The sequence below is a fragment of the Acartia tonsa genome, chromosome 6 (genome assembly GCF_053477335.1).
Source record: "Acartia tonsa isolate MP-2025a chromosome 6, ASM5347733v1, whole genome shotgun sequence".
In the NCBI taxonomy this organism is placed as follows: Eukaryota; Metazoa; Arthropoda; class Copepoda; order Calanoida; family Acartiidae; genus Acartia; species Acartia tonsa.
The window spans coordinates 10,356,271-10,381,488 of NC_137265.1; the positions used below are offsets into that span (position 1 = coordinate 10,356,271).

Genomic DNA, 25,218 nt, shown 5'->3' on the forward strand with positions numbered 1-25,218 from the left:
GAAAATTTTATTACAAAGCTTACATACGCGTACGTCGCAGGGAGGGAGGGGACACTAGGACATTAAACTAGTCCCCAAGGTTTTATAATAACGTTTTCTTATTCGTTTACTCAACAACATAGTGGACTTTTATATTTCAACCACTAATTGTAATCTACAGAAGGGTTAATTTTGTGTATCATCATAGTGGATGTATATTAATTTATCGACCTTTGTCTTATCCCTTTAGATCCCTGCATACGTCGTACAAACGTAAAAGATTGAATAATAGTGTCTCTAGCATAAATAAGACATGCACATAAAAAACAACCACGTCATACCATAACATTTTTACACTTTTTATACTACCTATTAGGTTTGTCTTTTGTCCCAAAAATTGTATTTATATCGCAAAGTGGGGCAAAATTGTTTTCGTGAAAAATCCACCAAAATCACATTAAAAATCTACAAAAATTTAACAAAATCATAGAAGGGTTGTTAACATAAGATTTTATTACATTTTTGTACATTACAACCACTGATCTTCTTAATCTAAAGAAGGGGTAATTTTGTTTATCATCATTGGGAATGTTCAATAATTAACATGTAATGTCTTATCCCTTTAAGATCCCTGTTAATAATAGAGTAGTTACGCTACTTAAAAAAATGATTATAGGGCGTACTTACATTAGGTTCAATCCAGATTTTTTTCTTCACAATTTTTTTTTCTTTTTTATTTTTCAATTATGAAATAAGAAAGCAATCATTATAACATGATTTAAGACGCCCTTTTGTTATCCTTTTTATGGCTGCGTCAGTATATTTAATGCAATAACTTAATATATCTAAAAGCGGGGAGGGAGGGGGGGGCTAGAGGCTAAGGGCGAAGTCATCAGTAAAATTCTAAAACTTATTAAAATAGCAAAAGAGCTTGGATAACTTATTAATTCAGTCAGAAGCCTACAGAAGGAGGGTGTAGGGGGGTTTATCCACCCCCCGGGCAAATTTAAGGGGGTATACTTTTTTACTCTTACATGGGCGTGCGGGAACAACTCCCCTCCCCTTAAAATTGAAATTTACTCCCCTGTGAAAACACTGGATCTTAGTTTTCTTGTTATAAGCATAGTTTTAGATTTGAGAGGTCCCCAAGGAATTAAACAGAAGCATTCTCCCCATAAAAATCAATTAAATTTAACATTTTAAAAATGTTCTAAATAAGGTTTTAACTATTTTTTTAAAACGTATCCTAGATATTAAAACGTAGGATATTAGTTCATGTTATGATTTTATTTTAGTTTTACAAAATAGTTCTCTCATTCGTTGCCTTATCAATTTAATCAATCTTGATTGGCTGGTACAAGGTAGAAGTGTTAGAATTTACCTTGCTCATTTATTGGTCTGTTTGTTCACCCAGTAGAAGGGTAGGGGATGTGGTACAGGGAGTTGATGGAGGGTATCGTTGTTTTAACCAGTATATTTGTATATGTGCATTTCAATATTGACATGAAGGATTAGCAGACGATGGACAGACATGTCCTATCTATTGAGTATCTTTGTAGTATATGTTACCCATGTGTTTGTATGCGTGTGTGTGTGTGTGTTAATATTAACATTACCAGACGACGATGCGATATCTATTGAGTATCTTTGTTCTGTTTGTTACCCATGTGTGTGTGTGTGTGTGTTTTTTTTTGTGTGAACGAGAGTGTGTATGCCAATATTGACATGAAGGATTATCAGACGACGAACATGTCCTATCTTTTGAGTATATTTGTCGTTACCCATGTATATGCGTGTGTGTTGTGGGGGGAGGGTGCATGTGTGTCAATATTGACACGGGGGGATTAACAATAATCCGTTAACTTTAAATATCTATATATAGAATAGATTCTCTACAATTATTTCTAAGTTTTCTACACTCTAGACAAAGTACATAGTGATATTTAAAAACACCATTTATACTATTAATATAAAACTTTCATTGGTAGGACGAGAAGTGACCCTATAACTCCATAAATTTTGTTTCTTGCATTAAAGCAATTTACATTTACAATATGTATTTCTGATAAATAACATTTTGTTTTAAACGATATTTTGCATTGGGGGGGGGGGGTGACAGGATGTATTATTTTCTGGGGCTATTAATCTTAAGCGGGTGGAGGTACCTTCCCCAAAATAATTATAAAACTTTCCTCTATTATAATAATCTTCTCTGTAAAAGAAAACCATATCAGTCCGGTGGTTAAAGATATTCTTCACAACTGACAGACAGACAGACAGACATTTTGTTACTTTTAATTGAGGATAATCCTTATGTCCCATAGCCTTATTTGTTAAGTTTCTCTTTTTTAAAAATGTTGTCATCTTGGTTTTTGTTATGGCAAATTTTAGCTAAAGACACTAAAGTGTACAAAACTTGGAAATGCGAATTTGCCATTCATTTAAGCCATGTCAATATAGGAATATGAAGATATTAGAAGGTTTTATTATTCTATAGCTGCTCTTTAGATCAATTTTTACATGTAGATACATTTAAAGTGTATACTAACATGACTTTTGCATTTTATATACCGTAACCTACAGAAAAAAATACTGAAAAGTCGTAAAAAGAAATTCTATTTAGAATCTTGTTGGTCATTCTGCATTCTCAGAAGCGAAGCAAATCTTTATACATGTCTGTCTGTCTGTCTGGCATTAGCTAAAAGCGATTTTTGCAGATTTTGTCATTTTTTGATAATAGTGCCTATAAAAAGAATGACGTCATACAATACAAATGACAACTGATAGGCCAATAAACAGACTTAATTACCAATGGCAGGCCAGTGCACATTTTCTTTGACCAATGTAGGCCAGTATGACTTATGGGCACTATAAAAAGCTTTGCTTGGCCACTATATAAAGACTTGTCCTTGTTTACAATTGAACTCACACACACACAAATATACACACATACACACCCACACACACATGCAGAAACGCACTTGCATACTTACTTTTTGAGAAATGGTGTTCATATAAATACGCTTAATTTCTACAAATATTGATTCCGCAAAATCGTACATAATTCGTCTTTTTTTTCAGTGCAGCTAATTTGTTCATAGGTTGTATCCGTGCATCTGTCTGTCTTACGGCTGACCGTGTAGGAACGCTAAAATTGACTGTAACATCATAATTTATTGGTAGATTTTAAAATGTAATTTCAATGATTTTTAATAACTGTTTTACTATTCTTTCTCATCCTACAAGTTATTATCTTGTTAAAGTTGCGCTACTTTTGATACAACTACCCTTGTTTCTCAGTCCTTTGCTAATTTCTAAAAAAAAATCTTTGGTGGGATGAACGAAACACCTATAGAAATTTGACACTTACTAGAAATTTGAGCAGAGCTATGGATTAACTTACAAACGGCACATACCTAAAATACATAATTAATAATTATAGAATATATTACAGTTAGAATGTTTAAATGTCTGTATGTTCCTCAAAATCTCTTTGAAAACTTCTTAATCTAAAACAATTTGACTAATAAGTTTACTTTAATTGTTAGAAATTAAGAAAAGAAAAATCGGATCATGGAAAGAAAACGAAGTTGCGGGTTTCGTCGTATTTTCATTGTAGCTTTTCTCCTTTTTCTAGCACCTGCGGGGGGGCTCTAACCCTGCGGGGCCAATTTCCTAAACCTGAAGGGCAATCATTAAAAATTACCTAACCTAAAATAACCTAAAGCTACTGTGAAAATACAACATGGTCAGCTACTTCGTTTTCTTTCCATGATCCGAAAAATGTATAGTTTTAAAGTTCCATTAATTTCCTAGATTTACGGAAAAAAACTTCACAGATTTAGTTGATTTGCATCCCTTTTTGTAAACTACTAAACTTAATATTATATTTAAAACATTTACAGGTCAAAAATGCAAATTAAAATATTAAATTTTAACGAAAACAGAATAATTATTATTAAGATAAATTGTATTTAGTACAGCAATGTCAAACTAATGAATATGTTCCATTAATTATGTCAAATTTTAAGAAAATAACTATAAAAGGTCAAAAAAGTAGTGAAAAATGTTCAGAAAAAAATTTGCGGAAAACAGTTAATTATTTTTATAAGTTTAAGTATGCTTAAAATAATAATAGTATCCAAGGTTTATTTCAGGTTTAAATTTGAAAAAGGGTCCTTAAAGTTTTATTTATATAAAGATTCAGCTGATCAACGAGTATTTACTTTTTAACAACCTTTGTCTGTCTACTTGTTCTGGTATAAGATCCATTTTTAAAAGTGTAGCATGAATAAATCCCGTGGGACCCCCAAGTGCATACCATTGTATTTTATGTTTTGCAATTTTTGTTTGATTTTAACAATCCAATTAAGGATCCATTTCAATAGCTACAGTTATTATAGTTAAAACAAGAAGAATATTGATCAAATTTAGAAAATTTAGTATCAAGAATAAAATGCATACAGGGTTTGTCCGTAAGTATGTCTTTCTGTCACTTAATAATAATTAAGAAAACAGACCTGCAAACATACATTACTTAACGCATTGTCTCATTTACTAAATATGTTGTAAGATTTTCTATGTTCATCTTTATGGTTTAATCATATTTTAGCCAAGAAATTACTATTTTCAAGGAAGGGACTTTTAACTGTAAATCATACTGGACTCCTAATTATTATTCACGCGTTCTCTTATTCGTTGGTATAACAACTTTCAATAAATCACAATTGGGTTGTAAATACAAATTTCAATCTACAAAAGAAACAGTTTGGTTTGTTAGTGTAAATCAATTAATCATCCATTGTCTTCACCCTTTAAAACCCTGTGGAAAATTAAAAACTATGAAGCATCTCTTTACTTAATCTTTACTTAATCTAAATGATTATTTAGGCGTTTTCTTATAAAGTTTAAACAAAAATGCATAATATTTCATTAAAGTTAACTAGAGGATAAGCAATAAAACAATTTTCAACCGATAAACTGCAAACTTTTATAATCAGTAAATTGTTCTTTAATTTACAATTTAAAATATTAAGTTTTCTCATTTTAGCAGTAATTGTCAATGAGTTTATAAATGCCATGAAATCTGATCTTTATTTTAATATGAATGATACATATCTGATTTATTTTATTGTATAAAGTAGTTTTTTTTTCTTCTGTCTGTTAATATCTTTCTAACCACTAAACCGATTGAGTTCTACATTTTTGGGATGCCTTTAAAAGGTCCCACAATGCAATTGTTGAAGGCCATTTCATTCCTGATTCAAGTTATCAAAAAACAGAAAACTAATGAATAAATACACCAAACGGACGGACATACCCCCCCTCATATAAAGTAGCTGCGCTACCAAAAATATGATTATATCTATATATTAGATATGCTACTGAAAATGAAAGTTTTGGGGTGAAGGGATCATGACCCATAATGCCCCTCTAGCCCCCGTACTATCCCCCAAACTATGCCCCTTATTAGGCCCCCCATACCCGAGTTACCCATCTATGCCCCTAAACAGTTGGTTACAAGAATGGATTACATGTTTTGGGAGAGATAGTGTACTAAGTATTGAGAAAAATGATTCGTTGTTTACTATAGTGTAAAAGAAAATGGCATCATTGTAATAAGCTTGTCTTTTTTTGTAGACTCTTTTCGAAAATAAATTATTATTTTATTAAAGTAAAAAGAAAATGGCATCATTGTAATAAGCTTGTCTTTTTTTGTAGACTCTTTTCGAAAATAAATTATTATTTTATTAAAGTATAAAACCAATGCAATATTATATTATATTTCCCATTATACAATCATCCATTCGTTTATCTAACTGTTGTGTAGGTACAGATTATCTCTTTCTTATTCTTTCTCTCACATAATCTGCTCTTTCTTTTTTAGCCTTTGTCTTTCTTGCTCTCTTTTTCTTACTCTCGATATTTCTTTTTTTATTTTCTATCAATCAATATCCATCTTTTTTTCTATTTTGTATTACATCCAGAGTTCTTGAGGATAAAACAACGGACAATAAATTTATACACACTCCCAATAATGATAAACAAAACTGTGTAGGTTGAAATTAATAGAATTTATGCTTCTAGTTTGTTCAACAAATCAAGATGTAATAAAACCCCCCAAAATTTTTAAGCCTACAAATGAAAAAAATATCTATGAAACTTTAGGGACTAATATAATTTACAATCCAATGTCCCCTCGCTCCCTGAATTTTTATGAGAAAATTTTTGTGTCTGTGTTCAGGGGCGTCCAAGCTTTTTCATTTGGGGGGGGGGGGTAAAAATTTGAAAATAAATTTTTTTTGGGGGGGGTAATCTTTATATCATAGAGGGAAGCTTTTTTATTTGGGGGGGGGGGTAAAATTTGAAAATCCAAAATTTTGGGGGTGCCTACGGAACCCCCAAATTCACTTGTGGGGGGGTTAATCACCCCTTTACCCCCCCCCCCTTGGACGTCTAGGTTTGTGTTAAACGTTACAACCAATAAACTTACCGACAAAATAAATATAAAGAGTAGCTATACTCATTACAATAACAAGTCAAAAGAATTTAAAAAATAACATAATTCAAGTATCATTTTACATAGAATTGGTACATTATACAGTTAGAGAATTAATAGAGTGGCTTTGCTCCTTACAATAACAAGTCAAAAGAATTTAAATATAACATATTTCAAGTATCATTTTACTTAGAATTGGTTCATTACACAGTTAGAGAATATATAGAGTGGGTTTGCTCCTTACAATAACAAGTCAAAAGAATTTAAATATAACATATTTCAAGTATCATTTTACTTAGAATTGGTGTATTACACAGTTAGAGAATATATAGAGTGGGTTTGCTCCTTACAATAACAAGTCAAAAGAATTTAAATATAACATATTTCAAGTATCATTTTACTTAGAATTGGTGTATTACACAGTTAGAGAATATATAGAGTGGCTTTGCGCCTTACAATAACAAGTCAAAAGAATTTAAATATAACATATTTCAAGTATCATTTTACTTAGAATTGGTATATTACACAGTGTGGAACATGAAACTATTATAGTTTCCTTAAGAGAAATATCTACCTCAAATATTTTGAAATCTTAGCTTTACAACTTCTTTTCAATTGATATAAAATTAACCTTCATCTCTTTTTTGAGATGGAGAGGATTGGACTGAAAATTTTAGTGGTCCCCAAAGTTTTATAATCACGTTTTCTCATTCGTTGGTTTAAACACTTTTGGTAAATATTATTTACTTTCTATGAACTATAAATCTACTATTAAAAGGTTGAACAGTAAAAAAATCTAATGATAACTAAGATATATTAAATTAAGCAGGAAACTTTAGTAGCTAGTGACCCATTCAAATTCCCCACTCAAATGTATGAAACTGAGCTGAATTTTAGTAACTAGTGACCCTTTCAAATGCCCCACTCAGATATATAACATTAAGCTGACTCTTTAGTACTAGCAATCTATTCAAATGCCCCACTCTCAAATATATGAAATTTAGCTGAAACTTTAGTAACTAGAGACACTTCCAAATGCCCCACGGAGATAAATGAAATTAAGCTGATACTTCAGTAACTAAAGACCCATTCAAATGCCCCACTCTGAAATATATGAAATTAAGCTGAAACTTGTGCCCCATTGAAAATTAATGACTATTAACAGCTATAAATAATAATTTATATCTTTTCTTAATTTTAACAAGGAAGAAAATTAACCATTTCTTTACTACAATTTTTCCATCGATAAATCAGTGGAAAATAAGTTAAACTGTCTACAGAGAAATTAAATTAAGTTTGTCAGAATTTTGGGTCATAATTTTTATAAAATCAAAATTTTAAACCAAAGGCGTGAAAAGGTTGGTGTAATGGATTTATCCACCCACCACCCTCACCTCCCAAGGGCAAATTCCCCCCCCCCCCATAAGACAGCCAAATGTAGGGAGGGGGTAGCAAGTTTAAAAGTCACACACCCCTTTTAATGTAAGGAGGGGGGGGGGACGTGAAAAAAATGGTAAAAAACCTGTGCACGCCACTAATTTAAACTCTGACTGGTCTAGAGCATAATTTTAGAAATGCCTTACTTTTGAGTACTATGAAAAGATAAAGTTTATAAAGAGAGAAAATATAATAAAGTTAGAAACCTCTGTTAAACATGGAAGTAAGGAGCTGACTCATAGCATCGTAAAATAGTTGTCATAATTGACTTATAATAGACATGTTTTTTAATTTGACTGTTATTTTCGTTGAAAAATAAAATTATTATACTAAACATCTTTTATTACTACAAGAAATCGTTATCTACCGGGAGGAGAGGAACATTGGACTGTTTTAAATTACACTGTTACTTAATTGAATTTTATTGGTTATTTTAAAACTAGAAGTGTTTAACTTTTAACTAATAATTTTAATCTGTAAAAGGTCTAGTTTTGTTTATCAACATTGGAGATATATTTCAATTTAACGTCCTTAGTTATTTATAATTTAGCAGTACCTATTTTGTCATATTTATATAGTCTAATATTGATATAATAGCAACTCTAAAGTTTAACAGGGAAGACTTTAGAATATAAATTTATGAACACCTAAATTTGCTTCTGTATTATAAATTGTAAACTGATGTCAACAAGGACGATCATATCATCCATAAAAGCTGTGTGAAGCTTAAATTAACTTTTCCTACATCAAGAACTACGCGAAAAGATTTCTTGGAAATTCCTTTTTAGGGAAGCTTTAAAGGATTTTTGCTAGTTGTCATCTATTTTAGGGGAGAGGTTGTTTTAAAATGCAATTCTTACAACAGACAGACAAACCAAAACATAGGTATTGTAGAGTAGCTTTGGTACTCAACGTATTCAATTTTGACCCCAAACGTCTGATCCATGAAAAAATGTTTGACCCACCAACATGAAAATAATTTCAAAACCAAATATACATTACACAGGTAGGGATATTTTATCTATAGAAAATTGTTTAGCTTCCAAATTTTTGTGCGAAAAAAATAATCATAATTGAGACAAAATGCAGAAAAATAATACCTATCTAAAAGACAAGTCGCAACCCCAACCTAAAAGTTTAAAATCCTGAAAACTTTGTAAGGATCAGTTACGCCGTTTAAGAGATCTTTCGGGACATACACACAACTTACTACTGTAAGGAATATAATTATTGTCTTATTTTTAGCCTACATTAATGAAGCTCAAGTCAATAGCAGACAAATTAATTTTGCATAGGCTTCTGTTAACAGCTGAATTATCTAAAAACCAATGATACAAGAATACGACAATGGTCATAGTGAAAAAATGTCTTTTGTAGCTTTATATTATTAGATAGGATGGAAAGAAATTAATTTAACTGCTTGCTTATATAGTGTCTCAAAAAAGGGGACAAGTTTGGCCGAACCATGTCGATTGACGTTATATTCCATTCTAATATAACGTCAATCGTCGATAGTCCACTTTTTTGTAGACAGTTTAAAAGAAGCTTCTTTTAACTGCTATTGTCTTCTCTCCCTCAGATCTCAAGAAATTTTGTAAAATAAAATCTTATTTTAAGTTTTTAAGTGATAGCAAATATTACATTATTAAAATAAATATATGAAGTATAGATCCTAAATCCCTTAATTGGGCCAATAGGAAAACAGTGTAAACTGTAAGGACAATCCGACCTTTTTTTTTGATTAAAGAATGTTCACATTTTGGAACTAAAGGGAAGTCATTTTTTTCAGTTCATAACATGATCCCAAATTTTCGTCGCTTGTATTATGGGATTGAATCAAATGAAACTCAATATAAACAAAAATCTTCATCTGCAAGAATTTCCTTTTTTAGTTGGACAAAATTTTGTGTCCAACTGGCCATCTAAGATAATAAATCTATTATTATGTATGAATTAAAATCAAATAAAGATAAGGAATTATCAGAAAAATTATATTTAGTCGAACAAGCTTGAGATATATTGTAAACAAAGAAAATTATATCCATTAAAAACGCAGCAATAGTATTAAAGATTTAAAAATAATAGTAAACTAAAATACAGAAAATATGGGAGAGAAAAAATGACTCTATGACTTAAAGACTTACAAAAATACAGTTAAACCTTTAACAAGAATGACAACAACCATAAAAGCCAAACTAAACACTAATAGGGTCGCAGCTACTATAAAGACAAACTAGCGGCTACGCCCCCTAGAGGCCTCTAGGGGCACTTGAGGAGGAGAGAGTCGAATTTAATAATTCAATTTCTTATTTTATACCTATTTTAAAAGAAAAAGTTAAAAAAATTTTTTTTTTGGGGGGGGGCGAAAATTTTTATTTTTTTTTGGGGGGTGGAGGGTTGCCCCCCCCCCCTCATTTTTAATTTTAGTTAAAAAAAATTATAAAATTTTTTTTTTTGGGGGGGGGGGGATTTTTCATTTTTTGGGGGGCTTGGGGTGTCCCACCCCCCAAGAAAATAGTTATAAACCTTCCCGGGACCTATGAGAAGCTACCCTGTTAAGGAGAACCCGATCGGTTCAGCGGTTAGTGAGATCCTTCGGTACAAACACACAAACACACAGACAAACTCACAGACATCCTGTTACTTTAGTATAAGGATATATAAAAAGAAGAAGATAGACAGAAGTACCTACAGACCCAAAATATATAGGAACGAAAAAAATGATAAAAAAGGAATATAATATAAATTGATAGGATTAAAGAGAAGTTTCAATTCTCCATGATATCGTATCTATGGACTGACGACAAACAGGCATAATAAAATATAAAGTAGCAGTGCCTTAAAATGATAGCAACACTACATAGGTATAAAAAAGTCATTACTTGACATATAATTTAATACCAAAAAGAGATCTAAAATGGTAAATTGAATGAATAGGGATTGAAGGTTTTTGTTTGTGTGCTTTGAAAAGCGAAGCTTTCTACGTTTAGTGTATGTACGTATGTCCACCCGTAAGCTATTTGAAATCGTTGATAGATTGACCGAACAATTAGACATTTCATATCTCTAAAATTAAGATTCCTTCAACCATAAGGTATACAACACATAACACCTTAATATCTGAATATCTAAATGAAACTTTGACGTGTCTTTTTTAACTTTTAATCTGCTTTTAATGAAATTCCTAGAACTATAAGGTATGACTATTTAAGCATAATTCACAATTAAAAACTTTAGCGTAGTTTCTTTAGTTTTTAAGCAAGCATATCATTTAAATCATACAGCTGTTTATTATTTTATACCATAATTTGTTCATCTTGTGTTAAGCAGTACACTTTCATGAATATTGTCATCCTTGTTTGTCTTTACTACAATGTTGTAATGTTTGAGGTTACTCAACAAGAATAACATCATTATTGAAAGCGAAGAATTGAATGAAAAAATGCAATATTTTTTTTAATGTAAATGAATGCTATATTCTAAGCTGGTATTATCAATAAATCAATCAAAAGGCGGGGATAAAAGACGGAAAAATAGCCTAGAACCATTTCATTTACAAATATAAGAGACTAAATGCTGCCCTGGACCAATGTGAAGATTCCTTAATAGGTCTCAATCGGTTCAGGATTTATAGGAACAGATATCTTAACTTTTGAATATAATAGAATAGTTATTATCCAATATCATATTATTTTTAGTGTGAAGCATAATCATGAAAATTATTGATCCCAAGGGCAAGGGTTTTACTTTCAGGGAAGCTTTATAAATATCTCGGGTGGCTTTACGCTATTTTCCTCCGCCCTTTCGAAGGTCCGAAGCAACAAGTATTAAATATGACAGTAACAACTCAAATTGTAAATTGAAGAAAATCTATGCTTCTTTAAAAAACCTTTGTGTCATCTAATACTATTTAATTTTACTTAGTAAATAAAATACAAGAGGGTTCCACTTAAAACAAGGATGACAACATTCATAAAAGCGAAGCTTTGAAACGGTATGACATAAAAAATTAACACTTGTAGAGTGTCAGGTATTAATAAGCAGAATATTATGTATAAGTCTAAACAAAATTATAATTAATACGAAAGGTAGGTTGCTGGTAAAATCGGTAAAGGTTGTGTGTTTCAAGTTAAAAACAGTAGTAGAACGATAAAAATTTGTGTTAACTTTAAAAAAAAAATTGTTCTTTTCAATAAGAAATACACATATTTAGTGAATATTATCGTTCTACTACTATTTTTAAGCCTTAAAACACACATTTTACCCGAAACCTTCCTTTCCCTTTGTCGCAAAATGCGTAAATATAGGATACTGTTTAAATCTATATGACAATTTTAACAATTTAAATTAATGAAAAGAGCTAACCGTTCCGGACATACGGGCCTACCCTAATTATAGAAAAGCTGCGCTTTTAACAAGGACTCTTAGGGCCATTAGTAGCGTAGCAATTACAAAGTAAATAAACAAAATTGTCCGTTATAAGCAATACGAGTATTATTTTCATCATTAAGATCTCGCGAACCATTAAAAAGGTTTAGGTAACTTTTTCAGGAGAGCTCTATTTAGGTCACATGATGGTTTTAGGCTAGTTTATTCTTAAATTTATGTTAAGAACACAATTGATTCAAGTTGAAAAAGGAATAAATCATTATTTTATACAATCTATTATTCAAAATTATATCATACAAATAAAAGGAAATTTATTCAACTATTCAGTGATAAATAACGGTTTTAAATTTGTCATGGTTTCATTCATAGAATATTACTTCTTTTTGGGGGGGGGGTTGTGGGGGGGGGGGAGTGTCACTACCACCTAAAAAAATCATTTATCATCAGATTGATTATAATAAATCCGTGCCTTCCGGTCAAGTTTCCATAGGAGGTGTACAATCATTTCAACGCAGTTTTAGATTAAATGATTACAGGGAGATATTTCATCTGATGGTATACTGTTTTGCTTCCAATTTTACGGCATTAAAATAATAATTATTGAATCAAATGTGTTGTAAATTAAACTGTTATGTAGCAGAAAAGATTTAGACAAAAAAGTTTATTTTACACAACTAGTGTATGGGCCCCTAGCATCTATAGGAGTGGAAGAACAGTAAAATAGCCTAAAACCATCCCGGGCCTTAAATAAAGCTTTTCTAAAATGGAGAATTTTCTACATTGTATAATAGATAAGATTCTAGTTAATGTGGTAATGATATAGTTTATTCTTTGCTAATGTTTAAGTAATGCGTAATTGATTGCGCACCTTTTATAAATGAAATAATATAAAGGTAGTTTTAATTATTTTAATGGGGCGGGGGGGGGGGAGATGACCTGTGCGCATTGCATAACAGGTTAAATTGGTACGTGCGTGCGTGCGTTACATCTACCTAGTTTTCCGGTCAATATGTACTCTTTAAAACTTGGTAGCTAGGCATTTTTCAGAGAAATAGAAAGATATTGAAAATTAATTAATGCTCAATTAAATAACTTAAACTCTGTTAGAAATACTAGATTCTTACTAATTTTAAAGAATATGTTTTCAATAAATTAATTTTTGAAATATATAATAATTAGACTTAAAAAGAGGCTAGGAGCAAAGTCGATTTATTTAAAATGGTACAAATTTAAATTAAATATTGAATATTTATTTATATCTATTATTTCCTTGATTATTATGTTTAATTTAATTTAAAACTTTTAGAGTCAAATAGCATTACAGACAGGTGTTAAATAAAAAGTTTTGGTGCAGTAACGTGCAAAGAGATTCGCCAGGGGGTCGTGTGACCTAAGGGGTGAAAAAACAGATGGTGGTTCTCCCCCATTTTTCACACTGCTGTTTAAGTTACAATGCGTCTTGCCATTTAAAGCTAATAAATACATGAGAAACCTAAGAGTATTATGATGACATACAAATCATTTTTTTTACGTCGACTACATAAAGATATAAGGGTAATATCTCCATCCAAAAATGTGGTAGCCACAAAAAATTGAGCTTGTACGTCCTTGCGTCAATATTTTGCAAGTGGAAAGGGGTGTATGTTTGCAACCCTCCCTCTATTTTTTTCTCACGTTAAAAATATGGGTTTTTATTTTAACAAATTTTAAGGATGTTCTTTTTTCAATGCATCCCAAGGTTATAGCTTAAGGTGAATTATGTATCTTTATCTATATGCTCCTATTTTAGCAACATATATCAATTATGACTTAACTAAATGCCATAAAGTGGACATCTATATTCATTAAAATTGATTTCAAAACAATAATTTTACAGAGATTAATTTGCAAAATAGTAAAGATTTCAATTGGGCTACTTTAATTAATAACCTTGATAATCACCTCTAACAATGGAAGGGTATGGGTGTCATTAAAAAGGGATATCCTAAAAATAGGGGGCAAAAATTCACAGGCAAAAAAAAGGTATTCAAACGCCTAATTTATGATTTTCTACAGAATTATAATTTCATTAAACAAACCACAGTACCTAATATTTTTTTAGAAAATTATGTTGACATCCAATTAAAATGGCTTATATCGAAATTAAATAAATGTGTCTTAAATTGATACAGAAATAACAAAAGTACTACTAGAAACCCTTATCTACCATATGACATATCATCATAATTACATTTAAAACTAAACATTAAAATATTATTATTATGAAAGGACAATGGTCAATGAATTTATTCTCCTCCCGATTCTAAAGTTTCTGACTTTTAAAGTATCTTTGAAGATATAGAGCGCAAATATGAGTCGTATATTAATTTAACTACAATTATCCCCTCCCTTCCTAGCTTTAAGGCAGCCGGGTAAAAAAGTGACTGTTAAGACAGGAAATAAACCAAAAAGCATATTGGTATGAGCAGTTGGGGGGGGGGGGGGGGGGAGGAATGACAGTTATATAAATTAGTGGGAAAGGAAATGGTCCCAAAAAAATTATTAAGTGCTGAGTTTTCTTTACAAAGGACTTTTTTTCACTCCATTTTGATAAATTGAAAGAATTTTATAATTTTTGGAGTAAAAAAGTTGTTTGTAACTTCTGGTTAGGCACCAAATTTGCCGCGTTCACATGATTTTTTCACAAAGGTGGAAGAAAATTGTCATAAGGTATGAAAGGGGTAAAGCATGCTCTTCTTCGTTTTCTTTTCCACGGGGGTTCCTCCTCCTATCACATCCATGTTCTTTTATATATGATAACTAGCGGCTGCGCCCCTAGCCTCTAGGGGCTTTGCCCCAAGAGTAACAAATTTTTCGTATTTTAGATTTAAAAGAAAAATTGAAGAAAATTTTTTTTTTGAAGGGGGGGAAATTTTTTTTAATTTTTTTTTTTTTGGGGGGGGGTTAGTCATTGAGTCAACCCCACTATTTAATTTTAGTTTTAAAAAGAAAAAAAAAATTTTGGGGGGATATTTTTCTATTTTTTGGGGGGTTGGGGGTGTCCCACCCCCCAAGAAAATAACTATAAACCTTCCCTGGGCCTATGAGAAGCTACCGTGTAAAAGAGAACCCGAGTTAGCAAGATCCTTCGCTACAAACAAACAGACAAACAAACAGACAGACATCGTTTTACTTTGTATTATAGATAAATTGAAACTGGGACTTGAAATTGCAAAAGTAAGATGGGAGTCAACACCCAAATTCTTAAATTTAAATGCCTGCCTTCCATTCCTTATACCACTTCAAGATTTGCACCAAACATAACCCTGTGGACGCCACTTACTGAAAGTTGGATGCACTATGGTTGCACTACTGTCAAAATAAGGAACTTTAAATTGGTTTGATGTTTAAACTTTGTAAAGTCAAGGGATTTTGAGTGATACGATAATGGAAATTAATGGACACCCCTAAACATTTCTGTAGATTATTTGTGGACAAGTTAGGACACTTAGTTTGTACCTAGTCCCGATTTAATAAAAAAGTACTTGTTGTTAAGGCTTAATGTCGAAGTAAATGTCAGACTGATAAGCCCTTATAAAATACTGATTTTAATACTGTAATGACTATCTTACAATTCTATGTAGTCGTATGCTAACAAAGAACATCTATGTTTACAGGAAACCTTTAAAAATGTTGGATTACCTTTAGTTGGAAGATATCTGTTATTAGCTCCCGTTCCCGAGATACTAAATATCAGCAAAAACAGCAGGCCACAATAACTTAACATTTTCACAAGTATTTTTGTTGTTGTTTATTTTAACTGTTATTTATAACTTTTCATTTTCATCACTATATTGGTTAGGTTAGGTTAGGTTTTTTCACTTCTTTGTGTTATTTATAAAAGCAAAGCAATATTTTTTTTCAATGTATTATTTTTCACTTTAAAAACATTGTTATTTTTATTCCAAATAGTCACTTTTTTAGGCTCAAACTGTAAAAAAGGATTAATTTTTTACTTTTTTGACATAATGAGTACAATTATGTTCATAGCAAGCGAAGCAATATGAAACGCAGCAAACGATGAAAAAAGAACAGTAATATAAAGTTCCATAATGTAAAGATTTACTTATAGAGTTGTTATGCTATTTTAACATAATTAGCTTTTAAAAGTAGCTATAAAATGTATTTTTTCATATCTATATATTTGTTTAGAATAAGAAAATGTAAGTAAATGAGAAACAAACAAACATAAACATATTCTATTGTTCTAAATCTATATTGTTTTGATTTATAATTATCTTATTTTGTAAATTTTTAAACTATAATTTAAAATAAATAGTAATCAGTAAAGTTTATTTTAAAAAGTAAAAATTATCCCTTTTTAACAAATCACTTAATAAAAATATAAATAATATAGATTTCTAAAAAATAATCCGCGTAAAAGCGTATATTACTCTTAGCTAAACACCGGACGAACTAATATAAAGATAGCCCCCTTCTCCCTTACTCCCCCCCTCACCCGACGGCCTTCTCCCCCTTTTCTATTTCACCCTCTAGGACCACCTTTGTCTCCCCCTCTTTCTCTCGTTTCCTCTCTCACACACACACAGACACACACACACAACTCAGTTGAATATCGTCTGTTACATTGCTAATACTTCCTAAATAAGTGGCCAAGAAAAAACAAACAAATAAAAAATTGTAAGATAATAAAAATTTGTAAGTCTATTTTTTTAGAAGTGCTACTCTTCAATAAGGTCATGTACGTACGTCCTACAATATTGAGTTTTAAATTGATTATATTTAACCTGTTGCATTTAGGTTTTGGCCACCGTACTTCCTCCGTAAGCGTCTTTAGGGGATAAAAACATAGAGAAAGGGGTTGGGGGGAGGAGAGAATTTTGGGGAAAGGGGAATAAAATGGGGGGCTGGCTTAAGTTAACAGGAGGTTTTTCATATTCGTTCGGAGGTAATACGTCAGGTGTTCATATTTTCTTACCAAAATAGAGTAGCTACCCTATATTTTTTTTAAAATAACATTTTTTTGTAGTAAAACTTTTAATAAGTATTGAGGTTTACAAACTAAATTTTGATAGAAGATTTTGCATTGACATGCATACAACAAAAAATTAGTTATTTTCTATGTTTTATCAATATAAATCATATATATAACATGTTTATTTGTTTTTATAAGTTAAAAAACTTAAAAGTCAAATATTTCCAAAATGTTTCTGACGGACATAATGACGGATATTTCAAATTGTAAAGTAACTTTTCAAATTCTAAACAAATGTTTTTTTTTTGCTGTAATGTAATATTACCGAGGAGAGAAGAAGTGGGGACGGGGGCTAAGAGGGTAAATCAGAGCCTTTTCATAAAAAAAAGTGGTTGAAAATTGGAGAAAAATAGAGGTAATTTACAAGGGAGGAAACACGGTGGAAAATATTTGGAACTAAACATATATACAGTAACAAGCCCTTTTCACTTCACAGGGGGAGCATAGGCCACTGACAATTTGTCAGTGTTTTTGTAACAATGTGGCTTTTTATGGATATGAGATAGGGTTGTCAGCCCTAAGCCCTATGATTGCGGTGTAAAGCGTCCATTTGCCATATCAGACAACCAACCCTTTGATTGCACGACCTTTGTCTGAGAAGTCCTAACTGTGCATGGTAGTGAGTTGCGCCTGTTTTGGGCCAAGGCATTCACCCTACTCTAACTATTTATGTCACGCACCTGACATAGCAGCAGTAGGAACCATTATTGTTTTTAGTTACTACGCGGTGTCGGACCGAGATTCGAACCTATCACCTTCCCGACGACGAGCGGATGCGCTACGTGTTGAGCCACGGTCGCGGAACTAAGCATAATATACATAAAAAAAGGATGATATTAAGTGTTAAAACATTGAAGAAAAGTTAATGTATATTACCAATTCTGTAGATTGAACGTTTTAATTGGAGGTTTGACCAACCTTCAACATTTAATCAAGAACTCAAAGTTTATGAAAATGAATAAGGGAACGTATTTACACTAGTTCATGTCCAATGTCCCCTCCCTCCCAATTTAGAAGCAATATTTAAGCAAAAAATAACATCAAACCTTGGTTGTAAAAAGTGCCTACCAAAAGTTACTAATAGAGCATTTTAGGTCAGATTAGGTTAGGTTATATTGGGTAAAGGCTTCCCACATGGGGTTAGGCATAAAGAAAAAAACCTCTCCCCATATTTTTCATTAATTTAAAAAATAAGAGGAGGTGATTTCTGTGCTTGCCAGGCCCATTGATGAAAAGCTACAAAACCTTTAAGTTAACAATTTAAAATTAAAACTATAACTGTGTCGTAGGCCGGGAGAAGAGGGAAGAGAGGGGGGTGCATAGGTAAAGGTAGCATAGGGGTTAATAATTCCAGAGCACCCCCCCCCCCCCCACCACCTCATAAAACCCCTCTTATCAAATGGTGAGAAAATTTTGCGCTATAGAAATGTGTCTAAATACTCTTTTTAAGAAGCAAAAGAAGTAAAAATTCAGAGGGAAAAAGAGAGATATATAAGAAATTAAGAGACTTCAAAGAAGGAGGGAGAGGAGGGGGGTTAATTTTAAGACAATAAACAAGAGGGCATTATGAGGGAGGGGGGGGGGGGTATATGTGTCTAGCGTATTGTGTTTCAACGTTCACAGAATTTGATGTTTTTATTTGATTCTTCAAATCATTTACCCTCTTATTATGTCTAGAGATGGATAGATAGATGATTAGATAGATATATATATAATTAGATAGATAGATAGATAATTATTATCTTCAGAGCTACTATTAGTAACATTATATAATATAAAAAGTTATTTTAGGTTAAATGTTACACCAATTTCATAAAAAAAACAAGAATGACAACCTCTTAAAAAGCATAGCTCAGACAGACAGACAAAATGAATACTGCCAAAAATGGTGCAATAAATATTTAATCTTTAATTATTTTATTGAAAACTCGATGTAAAACATAATCTAATATATTTAGGTGTATTACATTTGTTTATAGAAGCTTGCTTATTATACAAAGTCTTATCTTACTAAGAATCACCATTTAAAAAACTGGGCAAAAAATAGGTTGATGACAACATGTAAAAATTGTTGTGGAAATATTAACCTAATTGTAAAAAAAGCTTCGCTTTTAACAAGGATGACAACAAAAATAAATGGGACAAAATATAAAAATAAGTATTTATATTTCAGAAAAAGCAAATATAACAGGTCAAAGTGAGTAATGGTGTAGATATTTTATTAAAATCAGATGAATCTATTTCATGTGAATCAGAGTAACAGAGCAACAGATAGACCTACGTTATATAGTAGATTTTTAAGTGCCATTACAAACAATTCCGCCTATCTTTAACAGCAGCCAAGTAAATAACATGAACCTTACAGAACTGCAAAAGCTGCTTAGTTGAATTAAGAAACTTTAAGAAACAATATAGTATATACCTTATACATATCCTATGTAGGAGTACTAGAGGATGTGCCCATAGCAAAAAATAGCCTAAAACCATCTTAGGACATATGTAATGCTTGCTTAAAGTGGATAAATCAATCAAGTTATCGAGATCTTAAGCTACAGATAAAAACTTTACTACCTAACACATATACAGTATTTATTTTTGGTATACCCAGGGAGTAAGGGAGGGGACAATGGGCAATTAATTCAATATAAGAGTTATCAAAGAAATCCAGTTTAATCCAATAGATTTGTAGGAAATTATAAAGGGATTGTTAATTGAATAATAGATTTCCATAGCGTCATGTAAAGTGAAATCACAACTTGTTTTTGATGAAATATATTGAGGTTTTTTAGTGTGATTTTAATATTAAAAGATTATTGGACCCGGCCAGCTGCTAGCAAGAATATGACTGCCCCTTTTTATTCTGTTTATTTCCCTTGCCCCTTGCCCCCACCTCCCTTCTCCTTTCTCCCCGTCTGCTACATTCCAAACTAACACAACGAGTGTTTATTTCCCTTCCCCCCACTTCCCTTATCCCTTCTCCCCGTCTGCAATATTCAAAACATACATAACGAGTAGCGGCATTCTATGCGCAAGTCCCCAAACTCAGTCAGAAACTGCTAAATTCTTGCACATTCCCTTTAAGCCAGTCCCCAAAGTCTGAGACTCCTAAAAATTGAATATTCGATCCATTGTCCCCTCCCTTACTCCCTGGGTATACCTATGTAGTATGTAATACCACGATTTTTGTTAAGATTTTGATAGTTATTTCTCGCATCGTATTTTAAACGGATTCCGCGGATATAGAATGTACAATTATAATATTAAAACTAGTTTTTTTAGCCCCGAGATGCCGTAGGCACGGGCTAAAAAAACTGCTTTTAATTAATCTTATGATTGTACATTATTATATTCGTAGAAAGCTGGATATAATACGATGCTAGACATAGTTTTTTCGTATGGATGAGAACCGGTTCCTATCCACCGGATTCGAATGAATACGAGAATAGTTATTTCTCGTATCGTATTATAAAGGGCTTTCCGCGGATATAGAATGTACAATTATAAGATTAAAACTAGTTTTTTTTAGCCCCGTGGTGCCGAAGGCACCGGCTAAAAAAACTAGTTTTAATCTTATGATTGTACATTTCTATATTCGTAGAAAACTGGATATAATACGATGCTAGACATAGTTTTTTCGTATGGATGAGAACCGGTTCCTATCCACCGGATTCGAATGAATACGAGAATAGTTATTTTTCGTATCGTATTATAAACGGCTTTCCGCGGATATAGAATGTACAATTATAATATTAAAACTAGTTTTTTTAGCCCCGTGGTGCCGAAGGCACCGGCTAAAAAAACTGGTTTTAATCTTATGATTGTACATTTCTATATTCGTAGAAAACTGGATATAATACGATGCTAGACATAGTTTTTTCGTATTGATGAGAACCGGTTCCTGTCCACCGGATTCGAATGAATACGAGAAATTATATTCTGCTTCTTTAACCCTTAACGGTCGGGGGGGGGGGCGTTGAACGCCCCCCCATCCGGTTTTTTCTATCTCATTTTCTGTGTGTGAAAGATAAAGAGCCCAAACTGCTTGACTTTTTAAGTATGGGTATGACACATAACTGAGAGTTGGAATTTTTTGAATATCTCCATCCTGGCGGGCACAGGATGCCAGCAAACCTGGCAGGGTCATCCAGGTAAAGAACAAAAATTTGTTTTTGACTTAAAAAAGCATTTTATTTTACCAAAATACTAAAACATCCTCTAGTAGTACATCCTCATATTAAATACAGGTGTTCAAGTCAATTTCAGGTTCCAGGTATGATCCTGCAGGTCCTGATCCTCCAGGTCTCCAGAAATCTTTAAAATGCTCCTGTGGCCGCAAATTTTGACTTAGAGACTTCAAATTTTAAACTTAAGCTTTTCTTACATGTCTACATAATGTATTAAAATTTCATAAAGATCCGCCGCCGTTTTCCCGCCGACCGCCGACTGCGGCGGCTGGCAGCTGCCAAGTACAGCTGCGGCCGCTGAAACTTATGTTTTGATATTTCAATTATAAAATTTAAATAAAAATAAACATTTTCTGCAAAAAAAAATTTCTTCTAGCTTTAAAAATAAAAAAATTACAGCCGTTTGACATTTTTAAGTAAAAAAGGACCTAAAAACAAAGGTTGTGAAATAAAAGGGTGAAGGAAGCGGAAATTGACCTTGACTTACTTAAGGTCGGAAATTCACCATAACACAGGGGACTTGCACAAAAAATTTTAGCCCTCTAGCTCTAATAGGAACTGAGATAATGAGGGGGGGCGTTGAACGCCCCCCCCCCCCCCCCCCCCCCCGACTGATTAAGGTGCGGCAAGGGGCCCGACTGTTAATGTTAATAATGTTAATGTCGTGTGGGTGAGTTGCACCTGGACTGAACAGTCAACTTGTCAACTCAAGGCCAGACCCTTGGTCCTTCACCTCATACCCGTGGTACAGTACATTACAGACAACCAACCCTTTGATTGCACGATCTTTGTCTGGAGATCCTAACTGTGCATGGTAATGAGTTGCGCCTGTTTGGGGCCAAGGCATTCCCCCTACTCTAACTCTTTGATTTCCTGTGCCGAACAGAGCAGGTAGGTACCATTTTTAACGTCTTTGATATGACGCGGATTCGAGTTGCATCCTTCCCATCAATTTCCTTGGCACTTTAATTAGAACTTGTGGGTAATTTACACTTCAACCTTATGGGTGGAGAGTTAAGGTTTCGTGATTTTTCGGTCACGGTATTATTGCGACAATTAATGCAACCCAAGCATGAACATGACGCTGTATCAGCAATGACTGAAGCCACATCAAATCCTAGGGACTTTTCAATACAACCTAGGATCCAAGTATGACTCCTAGTCGTTGAACTAACAAACGCCACTAATACACTAGTGAGCTACTACACAATGCTAGTCCACAAGGACTTTTCAATCAACCTATGACCTTACAGCGTTTTTCGATCACTAGTGCACCATGCCAAGGACCACCCATGCATACCTGATTTAGGGCTAAGGCTTCCCCCCTACTCTTACTCCAAATCTCTAACGCCTGAAAGAGCAGCAGTAGGTACTAATTTTACATCTTTAGTATTGATGCGGTCTGAGGACTCGAACCCGACACCTCCCCAACAGATAAGCGGACGTTAAACCACTAAGCCATATCTGCGGGTGGCCCGACTGTTAAGGGTTAATATAAAAAGCTCTGATCGATTTTGTGGATGTTGTCACCCTTGTTGAATGTGTTTATGAGTTTATAATTATTTTGTATGACATTTAAACATTATCCTAATCTGAATGCTTTGTAAAACTGTAGATGGTGTATTCTGAATATGATCTATTAAATTCTGCGCTCTTGAAAGCTAAATGTTTGATAAAGCATTTTAAAAATTAGTTTTTTGTTTTCCAAATTTTTTCCCAAATAATGAGGATGAAGGGGTGGGGAAGGGATGTTAATGATGTTGAAATGTGGAAGGAAACCACTTCCGCTAGTTATGTGTGTGGTGGTTTAGGGTTCATGACTGGAAGAGGTTGCGTGATTACTATGTGTGATAATTTAGGGTTAATTGGAGAGATTGCGTGAATTTACTTTTTATTATTTGGAGAGGTGGTAAATAATATAGAATTTCTTTACATACAAAGCATGTTCTATAAGGCCTAGTTTATCTTTCCCTTTCTGTCTGTATGCAAATTAAAAAAAAAATTTTTTGCTTACTCAATAAAAACTAAATTAAATACTAAAATGTAGATACATTTTTAATAATATTTTTCAATCTAAAGAGGGTTTGGGGCGAAGTTGGAGTATTAAGAAAATGAATTAACAATTTGTAATAATATGTTTGATGTATTTAAATAGATTTAAGTACGTGTTATTAGTGAATGAAGCTACTCTACAATATATGCTTCAGGTTAGGTTGGGATTTGAACAGACTGTGTGGATAGATTCCCACGGGGTTAAAGCTACCCACATAAGCAAGAAACACTTTTAGAAAAAAATAATTTGGTATGAGGGATATATCCAACTTAATTCATATTAGTTCAATATTACTTTTTGTAAAAACATGAAAAAAAAATACACAGTATATTTTCACTTTATTGTCGTTTGTCATTCCTTTTCATAAATTATTAATATTTTGTTATTGCCCTGCTGATAATGGACAAATATGTTCTTGTTTATATATTTAAAATTTATTGATAACAATGTTTAAATATAAATAAATACTTCAATTGAAATTTATGATTTTCATATGTAATTTATTAATATTAAGGGGAATTCTGCAGGGATCCAAAGGGATAGGACAATGGCCGAAAAATTGATGTACATCCCCAATGATTATACACAAAATTATCCCTTCTGTAGATTACAATTAGTGGTTAAAACGTTTGAACACTAAATTAATAAGCCAGCCAATCAAAATTGACTATTTGTCCCCAAAGTTGTTTAGCAAACAAATAAGAAAACGTGAATATAAGACTTTGGGTACTTGTAAAATAAACAGATTATTGTCTCTCTCTTTCTAAGAATTTATGTTTAATTAGGTTCATTTGTTTTAAAAGCGACGCTACTGTTTAATTCCAAATATTCGGCTCTCTATCTGAATCTTTTTTTGTAAATAGTTAAATTCTCGGATTCTGGATAATAAACACGGCTAAATTTTCCTGTCAAGACTTCTATGACACAAAGGAAAGAAAGAGAATATTCATAAACTTAAAGAAAACTAATAAAATCTTTATGAAATTAAGGATTAAATCATTTGAAGCATGACCGACAGACAGATGGACAAAAAAATGTATAGACTAAATGAGCATGCATCATAAGAATTTTCACTAAAAATTTCAGCAGAATTTATATTTCTTAAATTGCAGCCGAAAAAATTATATTTCCTCCATAGTGTTACGAACTGAAGAACTGACTGACAGACAGACAATGTGAATTACAGAGTAGCTGCCCTACTAAAAAAGAATATTACATAGATAACTAAATGCAGAATATTTTTATTTCACAATACAAAGTACAAAAATCAATATTACAATTAATTTTACATTTCAGAGAGAACAAGAGAAAATACTTCTAAAAGAATCAGATTTATGAAATCTGAATGATAGCAGTGGCGTGCACATAGAGTTGCAGGCCTTTCTTATTTCAATTTTAATGAGTGTGCTAAGGCATTCCCTTGCATACGCTTTTGAATAATATATTAAGTAATCATTACAACTTTAGAATGTAAATTTAAATTGTTTTAAAAGACAACTTAATACTTATACAAAACCAGTTGTAAAACAACTCTATGGCAAAGATTGTATTGTATATTGTTTTTTATATCGTTACTAAATTAGAAAAAAGCTCCCCCTAAAAGTTTGTTTGGATTTCAACTTAAAAGTTTGGGCTTTCAAAA

The 25,218-nt window shown here is 32.3% G+C and overlaps 1 protein-coding gene across 1 annotated transcript in view; it reads right to left on the bottom strand.

Annotated features, from left to right (window-relative positions):
* The window catches only part of Egfr (epidermal growth factor receptor), a 155,330-nt gene extending 139,229 nt beyond the window's left edge, over window positions 1-16,101 (bottom strand). Inside the window, exon 1 of the mRNA XM_080163438.1 lies at window positions 15,986-16,101. Coding sequence (XP_080019564.1) covers window positions 15,986-16,070 — 85 coding nt within the window. The 5' untranslated portion in view covers window positions 16,071-16,101. The remainder of the gene's footprint in view (window positions 1-15,985) is intronic.
* Between the last annotated feature and the right edge of the window lie 9,117 nt (window positions 16,102-25,218).